At 26.6% G+C, this 12,445-nt stretch overlaps 1 protein-coding gene across 2 annotated transcripts in view; it reads left to right on the top strand.

Moving 5' to 3' along the window:
* HnRNP-K (Heterogeneous nuclear ribonucleoprotein K) overlaps window positions 1–12,445 on the top strand; it is a 137,215-nt gene that overhangs the window by 103,226 nt on the left and 21,544 nt on the right. For both annotated transcript variants that reach the window (XM_067267561.1, XM_067267562.1), the window contains exons 11-12: window positions 1,972–2,371; window positions 3,997–4,077. In XM_067267561.1, the coding sequence (XP_067123662.1) occupies window positions 1,972–2,371; window positions 3,997–4,077 (481 nt within the window). The remainder of the gene's footprint in view (window positions 1–1,971; window positions 2,372–3,996; window positions 4,078–12,445) is intronic.

The following is a 12,445-nucleotide window of genomic DNA, read 5'->3' on the forward strand; positions in this document are numbered from 1 at the left end:
ACTAGATGTTAGAAAATGTAAATACATTATTATTTGTTCTTGTAGATGAGTTGCACTTTAATTGGTAATAATTTGAATATTAAGATATTTCACATTCAAAATTGAACATATATAGGTAAGCATTGTATAACATGGAACTTCTGTCACACAGTCTCTCTCTAATATAAAGATATGTGGCAAATCTCTCATAACACAATATTTCTGAGCTTTTCTTTGGGAAAAGCCCTGCTATTATATTAGATATATTGTTTTGACATTTTTATTCTTTTTAGTGAATTTTCATTATTGACGACTTAGGTGTTTAAAAATAACCAAAAAATTAGGAAATCCTTGCACTTTATTTTTTAGAGAGATCTTTATATTAGATTCTCTGCTACTGAATGCAGACCATTTGAATCCAATAAGTATTTGACAGTGAAGCAAACAGTTTATGACTTTTAAGATTTAAGATTATTTTGATTTTTATTTCATTGATTATTAATTTTTCCATGCATCATTAAACTTTGTTCTTAAGGATTAACTGGAATAATTTCTTTGTGATGAAGTAGATTTCAGTTCTGGGGGCCTCTTCCGAGATCTGAAACTCAACAAAAGTGATACCCAGGACATTTGATTAATCTCCTTAGCGAAAGACAGTTAATGTACCTTAGACAAATTGCTCTGTGTTAAGTGGGTTTTGCTACAGGTAATCAGTTGAGATGCATCTGGTTCCATGCTATCAATAGCTGTTATGCTTTAACCTATCACAATTTAGTTAATATTGTCTTTTTGTCACATGAATACAAACCACCATTTTCCAAGTGAAGCACATGTTTTTACTATTTTCATGTACCAGCACTAGCCAAATTTTTTTTGTGTTAAAGTGCCATCAAAGAAGGGACAATGCAGCCAGCAAACTACAATTTATCAGTTTGAGATATTTGTTAAAACACTTCGGCTCTAGCCTGGGTCAGATTTAGGCATTTTAAGGCTCTTAAGTTGAACCCTTTGTGAGATCCCTTACAAACCCTTTACAATTTTAGAAGTCAATCATACGAAAAAGTTACTTAACATAAACATATTAATTTTAATAATAAATGTTTTATTAAAAAGTATTTGCAATATATTATAAAATAACATACAATTTAAAATGGAAACACTAAAAACTTCATTTTTGTCATTTTTGATTGTAAGAAGAAAAAAACTATCTATGAAAACCAAATGAACTTTATATTAAAAAGAAGAAATCTCTAGAAATTTAATATAAACAATATTAATATAATTAAATACTACACAAAATGAAAAGTAAAGTATATTTTTTGTAGAAATTTTTGAGCTCCCTTGAAACTTGATGCCGTAAGCTACAGCTTACATAGCTTACTTATAAATATGGCCCTGGCTCTAGCTTTTCCTGTAATTCATTGCATAAATGTAATAGTAATGGCTTTGGAAGATGTGCCATTACGTTTAAAGCATGTATCGTTCAGTCAAAGAGCATTATCTTAAAGACAAGAAACCAACATTTGCGACTTTCAATGCTGATTCTCTCTCTCTCTCCAATTGCTCATGAAGTAATATCATCCTTACACCTAAAGTCACCATGTTCTTTTTACTTTCGTTACATTCCTAATGGCAGCTTGCGAATGATTGATAAGGAAAGCTTAGTCATTACACTTGGCTATTGGAACCAAAAACGAAATGTATGACAGACTAGCATTATTACAGTTGACTAAATGCCAGTCACATGGTTCCAGTAGAAACTGGTTTTTATCATAATCGTTAGTTTAATGATACAATTTAGAAGGTCCCCTAATGAGTAAAAAATGGACCAGGAAAAATTGTTGTTTGCTAGGAAATAGCTGGGAATTTTTTTATTTTGAGTGGATATCCTTTATCATTAAAATATTTATTTTAAAAAATTTTTCAGAAATTTTAGTATTATCTGTTAGCTATTTTTATCTGAAAAATTTAATTTTAATAATCTATTAACAGAAGTGGTCGTGGTCGTTTGTTTGGAGGACCTTCTTCAGAAGGATTGCTGGGTTCACCTCGTGGAAGAGGAAGAATGATGTTACCATCAGGACCAAGAAATAGAATGGGAAATTTAGATACTGACTGTCCAGAAGACATGGATTTAATGTCATCTATGTCTGTTGATAATAGTGGAGGTCAAAATTTAAATGGTCATAGTTTTCGTGGAGGACATACTGGAGGAGGAGGACTTAGAGGATTTGGTCAGTCACAAGGAATGGGTGGAATGCCTCTCAGAAATAGAGGTGCTGGAAAACCTGGCAATAGAAATATGTTTTCTGGTTCAGATAATTCTGAAGGTTTACTTGGAGGGGGTCCAGGAATGTCATCTGAATTTGAACAGGATTTTACACAAGATGAGGTAACTAAATTTTTATTTATTTATTTCAAAGATTAAAGAATTAAAAAGGCTTTGAAAATAAGAAATTATTTTATATATATATAATTATTTTAATTCAAACAAATTTAAATTTGACACCAACAATCTGAAATTAGAGGTTTAGAAAGAAAATTACTGTAATTTTCTTTCTAAACCTCTAATTTCAGATTGTAGGTGTCAAATTTAAATTTAAAATTATCAGATTGTCAAAATTACATCTGTTTGTATGTATGTATTGTACCTATACTCATACATAGAATGGTTTAAAACTACTAACCAAGTCTAATGCTTTATTAAAACTGAATGATGACATATACAAATCTTTCTCATTTCTTATATCTCTCGCACATACGACACAGAGAGAGAGACGTTATACTTTGAAGTACATCTCTTAGAATAGCAGATTTCACACTTAATAGGTATTTAAGCTCCTTCAATTTTGAGTTTGGTACATTTTATATTCTATCCAATAATTCTATAAAAATATCAGTATATGTTAATATGCTCATTTTATGTTTTTTAAATATTAAATTGATTTAAGTTTATAATATGATTGTTAAGCATTAGTTAAAAGAAATTTATACTTTTGATGATGTCAAATGGACTTACACACTTTCAAAGTCAACAAAATGTGAAAATCATATATTTATGAAATATTAAATATGTGAAAAAAACAAAATAAAAATAAAAAGGCTTTATTTCAATATTTATTCAGGTAATGCCATTTAAATTACTTTAATTACAACTTTATATTAATATGTGCCATTTTTAATTTTTATCATTATTAGGAAGTTTTTGAAAATAGTCATGATATATTGGAGGAATATAAGGTAATAGATCCATCATATTGTTGAATTTTTTGGATGTGATGGGCTTGTCATGATGATATAAAGGTGCTAGTATTATATTTTCAAATTTTCGTTTGTTCACTGGAATTTTGGTACTTCTCGTGTTTTTTTTTGTAGAGTACAAAACTTAGTAGTGTGTGTTCTGTTTGTTTACTTATCTTGAAGTAAATACATACAATTACCTCTAAAATTACTAATAAATTGTTAATTTTATAACAAGTGTGCATTTTATATTATATAATATTCAAAATAGATAATGTCACCTTAGAATCGGACAGTGATTCAGGTAGGTATTTATAAAATAAACTCTTATTTTGATACATTTCCTTCTCCTTTACGGAAAGTGGACTTATGCCACTTTCAAAGTAATTATATTTGTAATTTCATTAACTACATAAATCTATATTGACAAAATGATGAAAATTTTGAAGGGTTTTTTTGGGAACTGTTTATAGATAAAAAGCTCATAGCTGATTGCATTCATTGTTATCATTAACTGACTTTTTGTCAAAAATGGACTTACACCACTTTCGAAGAAAATGGCTCACATATTGAACATACTGTGATAAAAATGACATCAATATTTAATATTTGAATAAGATTTGTGTATCTCATTATTCAGTTGTAATATTACATTAAACTTTGTGATATATATTTGGACCATTGTGTGTGTGTACATACATGCAAAAATTACAACAATTTATTTTTAATTTAAAAATAAAAATATTTATAGATTCTATATTTTTATTGTTTATATAGGCTGTTTGTGACTTATTTGGTTCAAAACAGGGAAATTTTGGAGGAAATAAAAATTCTACTCAAGTGACTGTTCCAAATGAGGTTTGTAACATTTAATATATAAGCTTTTTAACAAAATAGAATATAAATTATATTAATTAGCTTTGGTTTTATAATTGTTTTAATGTGTGTTTAACTCAATTAATCATATTATATACATACATTATTGGGTGTGACAAATCTAATCTTAACACAATATAGAGGTACAGAAGACACAATATAGTGTTTTATTTAATCATATTAGTATTTATGTTAACAAAAAAGTTAAGGCTAACATACTTTCTAAAAAGTTACAGCTAAATATATTCTCATGTGACTACTAAAACTACAAACTTATATTTTTAGCATAGTCAGACCATCAGAGTTAAACATTGAATATGATATAATATATTTGTTTGTAAAATACTGAATTTCAAAAAGTAGAAATATGTGATAAATATATAGTTCATTTATGCTGACATGGTTTTGCTTATAAAATCAAACAATTGTATGAACAAAGTATATACATAAATTGCATTTTTTTTTCTTATGAAAAGATAATAGAACTTTTCAAATTACTTTGCTAAGTTAGCATCTAATATACTATGTCATCAAAGGTTAAATTATTTCTGAATTTCAAGTAGAGGAGAAGAGATTATTTTTAAAATAATTTGCATAATAATAGATTAAATACATGGAAAAATAAAAAATTTTTATTTTTAACATTTAACTATCAATATAATGTTAGTCTGTGTATATTTATATATATCAGATGTCAGCAACTTATGGTTCTGGAGCTGTCAATTCTTTGTGAATGATTAGCAGATGTACAGAAGGCTTCAACTGATAAGTCAGCAGCCAGTAAATCATTACATCATACTCAAATTTTTATAATGAGATAGCTGCCACAGATTAAAACAATATAGCACAATATGTTTTATTCATTTTGGTATTGCTATCAATTTTTCAAAGCTTGCTTTTAAAAATGATTGCATTAACAAATATCTTGATTATCATACATATTCATCATTGATATGAAGGCAGTATAGTTAGTTTAAAAGTATAACATAATGAAAGGAATGTGGCTATGCAGAAGATAATTTAAGCATGAGTGTGGGGCTTGGCAACATGGCCAACTTTAATAAAAATTATTTTAAACAGTTGTAAATCACAGTTGCTGTAAAACGCTGTTTAAAATAATAACAGTTTATATTAGAATGATGTCAAAAATAAATTGAAAAAATAGTAATAAAAGATATAGAAACTACAACACAGCAGACATTTAAACCATTCAAATCACTTTTGGACTGTCCTAACACTAATAGCATTTTGATTATGCAGTCTTAATTTCTGCTGCTATGCTTGTAGCATTTTTTTCCATTTAAGAACAAAGAATATAAAATGTCTCTTGTGTTCATTTGCAATCTCTATTATAACAGCAGTTAAATAGCATCAATTTTAAAAACATACAATATTAGTAAACTCACCAACTATTTAACTGCATTTCAGATTGATTTGAATTAGATTGGAATTTATTTATGCTGAAACAATGTGTGCAAACTTTTATGAACAAAGTGTGCACAAATTCATTGACTGACCTGATACATGACTTATATGGCATGAATCAAACTCAATATTTGATTTTTTTAAATTAGTGTAGGAATTAAGAGTTAGTTTTACAATTATTTGTATATGTAACTAAGAGATTTTTTTGTTATATGGTGTACAAAAAAAGATGAAAAATTACAAAACCAACTGTATATTTGTTGTTGTTTATATATAAGAGATGATCACTAAATAACCAGCCAATGAATGCAGCTCTGCGAAGATAATTTGCTTAGCAATACATGTTGACAGGAATTGAGAGGTATAGGTAAAGTAAACAGCGGCATGGTCAATTAGTAGTACTTGTTATTCTACAGGATAACAAGTACTACTAATTATAATGCAAGCATATGAAATAAAGCAATGTATCAATACCTATCCCATGTTGAAATTTTTCTTTGTTGCGCCATGTTGAATTTTTGTCAATGGTAATCTTAATGAAAATTACCTGTTTTTGAAAAAAAAATCATGGCTATTGTATCTTCCAAAATTATTTTTTTATTTTGTACAACCAAAGTAGATATATTAATAAATGTAAAAACAAAAACGAATTATATTTTGGAAGTTAGTTTTAACATGATACCACTAGTCATTATAATTTTTTAGTTTCAAAAATGTTCCGATGCTGAAACAAGATATCTTGGGTCCACTGGTCGAGGTCATTAGGTTGCAAGCCAAGATATGACGGGAATACCAGGAAATAGGTTAATACAGTTCCTAATCACAGAAAGGGCTGGACTTATGGAAATTTATTAACACACTACAATTGTGTATGAATAATACACACTAATCCTAACCCAAGTAAAGGCCATGAAACAGCCATGTCTTTGGTAAACTGAAGAAAATGCTGAAAGGCAGACACTTTCAATTTGACCAAGAAATACCAGGGATGCCAACCACACTTAGCATCTGTGATCTGTTCTGCAACATTTTTAAATACAAAGTCAAAGGCTTCTGGGACAGTGGAATAAATGCCTAAACAGCCAGGACAATTACATTTAAAATAAAATGCACTTATTATGCTATTAGCTGGTTATTTATTGATCATGCCTTATATTAATTTTTTCCAGGCTGCTTTCCATAGGTCAAGGTCATCAAATTACTCTTTTTCCATTTCATTAAAACAAAATTTTTTTTATATACAATAGCTTAATTTTTATTTTTATTTATTGATTATAAAGGTAATGCTGTAGGCAAGAAGTACCTTCCCTAGTTAATAATATAAAAAAAAGACAATAAATAAATATTTTAAGTTAGAACATGCAAAAAACTAGGTATTACTACATCAGAATGAATTCACAAATGGTAAATAAGAATAAATAAATTAAAATAGTTATAGGCATAAGTTTAAAGATAAGTATACAGCAAAGGCATCAGAATGAATTCACAAAGGATAAGTAAAATACAAGGTAAATTTACTATATACAATATAATAATTTTATTATTATTGATTAAAAAAATTATTCAAAAATTAAATTTTAACAAGAAATGGATTTTTTTTTAAAATATTTATACGTTTTAAAAATTAACTTTTAAGAAAATTACAAAAAAATATGTTCAATAGCTCTTTTATTTATTCACTGTATTTAATTATGTATTTACCGTAGATTACAAGTAAAAATGACATTTTAAGAACTTTGTATTATTCCCTATCATTAATGCTCATTTCTCTTCACTTTCTATAAAGACTGGGTGATTTGATACCCACTGGTGACTGTATCTGTAATAGTTTTTTGAACTACAAAAACAGTTAATTTTTCATAAGTTTTGAAATTAATAAATTTTACAAATGAGAAAGTAAAAAACTAAAGGTGACATTTTTCTGGTTTTTCACTTACTAATATGCTTTCTACAGGAAAATTATGAAATTTAATTTATATTTATAAATACAATTGTACTAACAATAAATTTGGCATTGATTAAAGATACTTCTTTGATAAAGTTCAAGCACACTTACAAAATAAAGCAGACTACGGTGATCAAAAATCTACTTGTTCATTTTTCTTCTTTTAAATTACTCTTAAAGCTAGATTTTTTTTATGCCATAATGCCGAAGACATTCCTTACATATGAAATATGAAAATTTATTATTATTACATTCAAAAATTGTGTTAAGCTTTTTAAAAATAATTATCAGAATCTTTTCTGTTTGTTCTTACATTATTTTAAACACTATTTTATTTAAGAATAAATATATTAAAATAGTTATAGGCACAAGTTTAAAGACGAGTATGCAGCAAATGCATTTCTACTGAACTATAAGTTGCAAATGAAGAAGTCAACTATTTGCAATGTCTGAATAAAACTTTGAAGTTGGCAGACCCTATGACTGAGATAATGATACAGATTTACCAAGTTATTTTTGATAAATTTTAAAAAATTATTGCTGTCCCTTCTTAGTACCTGTGTAGGTGTGTGTGTATGTATGTGCAGTGAAATGTACGACAAACACCAGTTTAACAAAATTTTCACTATAACAAAGTTATCTTGCATCCCCTGCCAATTTCCGATTCAGCATAATCCAAAAATGTTTCAGTTTAATCTTATAAAAATTTTGGCTGTTACAAAAAAATAGTTTCATTAGCATGAAATCTATAAATGCATAAATCATTTATTTTAGTAAATGATGAATATTATGTTATGATGACTGTTTGTAATATGAATATTATAAACAGTCTGACAACACTAATTTTAATTCTTAATTATGATTTTGTTTTGTTGCTATTACTTTACAGTTATTTCTTTTTAAGTTTACGAGAAAAATGGAGATAAAGAAAAAATAGAAGCAGTTTTCTTTGGAAGAGAATTAAAAAAATATATTAGATAATGTCTGATAAGAAATTAACCAAAAAGATGTGCCTTACAGTCTACTGGAATGCATTGTCACAGTACAGGATTTTATCAAAAAAACTTTGATTAAACAAACAACACACACAAAAATTAGACTACTTTTAAAAAGCAGAAAATAATGGTTTCAATTAGAAATGTACAGACAGAAACAGTTAGAAAGGCAAGATTACAACCAGTTGGTACTACTATATCGTTGTTTTAGTTGTTCACTTGCAATATTTTTGATAATTTTTATTACAGTATAAATTTTTATTCTGTAATTAATATAACTTATATTTTGAAAATGTGAGATTTGGTTCCTAATAAATACTAAATACTTCACTTGCATTTTGAAGTAAAAACTTTTTTTACTTTAAAATGCAAGTGAATCTTTTATTATGAATAAATTTCTTTTATCCTTGAATTTTTGACTGTTTTTTAAAATATTTCAATGGTTCTCACAATTTCGTTACACCATTCATTTCACTATATATAGGGTGTTCCACAAATAACTGTTCGTAGGAGAGCAATGGTGAGAAGTTCGTGTCATATGTGATTAGGGACTGTGTTTCCCCTTCTTTTTTCTTTGCATGAATAGAGGAAATGTATCAGTTAATTCATTGATGCCAGAATTTGATGTAGATGGTTGAGAAAGTAAACTCCACTGTTTCTTGAACTTGATCTCTGACTCCATTTCATCATTCATTCTATTGATACATGGTGTGATAAGTGTGTACCAACTTTGGGCTACATCAGGAAGAATGAGAAAGTGAAACCAAGTTAAAGAATAATTAGAGAGTAATACAAATGACAAGAAATTTAATATGTCCATGCGTACATACAGTATGAACTTTCTGCATACAAACCAACACTACTGTTGCTCTTCTATGGACAGTTATTTGTGATATGCCATTATAGATTTTGTGTAAAATTATAAATACATATACAAAAGTACATGTAGCTATTCTTTTTGATTAGCCTGCTGAACATAAGCTGAAGTGTAAGTGATTCTTACACATAACATAATTCCAAATAAATGTGTTCAAAAGTATAGGATAATAAAAATTTGCTAATGCTTAATTTAGTTTACAGATAAATAATAATTAACTTTTTTTTTTTAGAATTTAATATGACAACTTCCAAATCATCAATACATATATAATACAAGTGTTTTTTTCAGCAGTGAAAATCACTTTTTTTGTCTATATTGATATTATTATAAATAAAAGTTGTTAATTGTAATAAAATGCAATTATTACAGGAATAATGTATTGAGATTTTATTCAAAAAGAAAAAAGATGAAGAATAAAAATTTTTGGAGAAGACAGTTGTTACTGGTTCTCTTGAGAACAAAAAGTTTAATTTAAAGTAGAAAAATTTTTGTTCTAAATGAAAAGAGAAGAGATAGCAAACATCAAAGATTATTTTTTAATACAAAAAATGGATAATGTTTTTGGAACTTTGTTTTCTAGAGTTTTTATCTGTTTTTAATAGTAAAATCTGATAAAATTTATTATTTTTAATTTTACAATATTTTTAGAATGTAACATATTTACATTCTAAATATGTTAGAAATGGAAACTAGTAATGGTCATCTGCTATGAAATCATTTAGTGTTTTGCAAATTTTATTTTGAAATTGTTTAAATATTTTTTTTATATATTAGAGATTGATTATAAAATATTTCATAAGTTAGCATCGCATAAAAATAATAATAAAAAATTGTTATAAAGTTTTAATCAGTTAAAACTATGATTTCTGTTTAATGTACTGAATGGTAGTTTAAGAAAACCAGATTGTTTCGGCAAAGAATTATTAAAACTTTAAATTAAATTAATTAAATGTATAGTCTTACAAGAAATTGTATTTTTTTCTTAATTATTAAAACTATTTGATTGTCAGTTTGTTCACATCAGCTTATTGAAATTAAACTATAGATAAATTCATTTTTCAATCACCAAAAAAAAAAAAATAATAATAATAATGGATCTGTAGTCTGTTCAATCTTTGTTCTAGTGAATTCTAATGAAAAAAATTGATTCTCCGTAAAGCTAGATTCATGGTTATAGAAACTGCTAATGAAAGCAGTGAACATAAACCAAAGTAAACTATCCTTCATATCTTAATACATATTTTTAAAAAAGGCTAGTTTTTGCTGACTAATCCCACACCATCATCAATGTCAATTTCAGGATTTTGGAAGTGTTTTCAGTGAAAAGGGGAATTTTTGCCTGTTGTTATTTTATCTTGTAAAAGTGTTTAAGATATCTAACAATCAAACCTGTTATTTTTCTGCTTAGACTACACTAAAAACATTTTACAATAGAAATCTGTAATATTAAAATTTATGATTTAATTCCAATGTTTGAATGATTATTCGTAATGAAATGTCTGAATAATAAACTGAAGTATTATTGTTATTATATTTACTAAGAGTATATATTATAATTTTATATAAAAATTTAAAATTATGAAAAGAGGTTTAATAATAATCAAATATAATCAATAATTAAATGGAACTGACTGAATCAAAATTTTTCAGGAAGGTAATCTATCAAACATTTCATTTGATAAATTACTGTTTGTATATTTGGTACACTATACTAGTGCTGAAATATATATATATATGATATGATATCATCATCTGTGTTATTTTTTATAATAAATTTATTATAAAAAATTGTCTGGTGAATTGTTACATCAAAAAATTTTTTAAGAGCTATATAGAAGTTGTAGTTTTTTGAAAAAGCCCTAAATAATAACAGAACTGAGACCTTTAGTCATTTGTTGTTTGGGTCTGTACAAGATAGAAGAAATTATCTTCAACAAGTTTGACTAGCTCTGTTTTGTTCTAGAATCTCTCAAAAGCCTTTCTTCTGCTTTTATATGATATTCCAATTATCATATAATTTTTCAGCAGAACCTTATACACATTCTTCTATAATTCTAAAAATTCCACTAAAAAAATTTGTAATTAAGTTTCCCAATTTCCTTTAATTTTTTAAAAATCGAATAAGACAACTTGTAAGCTCTATCTTGAGGAAACCGTGTTTTGTATTTTCGTTTCTTTTCTTTTCTTTCGAAGACACAATGTAGTGACGTAAATAACCGAATAAAAAGGATGAAAAATTCGCCCAGTGTTTAAGTTTACGTCACTACATTGTGTCTTCGAAAGAAAAGAAAAGGAACTTGTAAGCTGTTTTATAGCCAGAAGTTAATAAGAAGAAAAGATATGCAGAAAATATGAGAAAAATATGAAATTAATCAAGTGTATAAAAATGTTCTTGCAAAAGACTAATACTATTTTTCGTTATTTTTTATAAATACACACAAAAAAACTAAAACTAAATTATACTAATATTTAATCTGACTCTACATTTGTAATTATAAACACGATATTGAAAATATTTTTACTAATGGTATTTAATTTTTTTAATAATACTTTTTGGTTATTTTTCTCCATTTTTTACAGTTACTTTTGTTACTTCTTTTTAATAAAGTGTACTGTTTGCTCTGATAATCCTCAGTTATCTCAATAAATATCATGTGTCTCTTATATAATAGAATATCATACTATGTAGTCTTAGAGCTGTTTATATTATGTTTATAAGTTAAAATTTTTTGCTTATATATATATATATATATAGGAAGTTTATCTTTTCTGCCTACAAAAATTTAATTGTTAACACTAACAACAAAATAAATATTGATGATTATAAATCCAATACTGTATAATACCAGAAAGATGAAAAGAAAATAACTAAGATTACATATCAAGTTGTTGCACATGAAATTATCAATTTTACTGTGTTGCAGCTTTGAATCTGTTTTAGAGAATGGAACAATTCATTGTCATTGTTTATATATACAGTACATAGTATATACTAGTGTCATGCAGTGTCTTTGAAAAAGGTATATGTAGGATTGAAGTTGACCTTGCAGCTAAGCCGGATTTGTATAATTTTCCTTAATGAATGCAATAGGAAATGAATGAATG

Source organism: Centruroides vittatus, unplaced genomic scaffold (assembly GCF_030686945.1).
Source record: "Centruroides vittatus isolate TY-2023 unplaced genomic scaffold, ASM3068694v2 contig_3060, whole genome shotgun sequence".
Taxonomy (NCBI): domain Eukaryota; kingdom Metazoa; phylum Arthropoda; class Arachnida; order Scorpiones; family Buthidae; genus Centruroides; species Centruroides vittatus.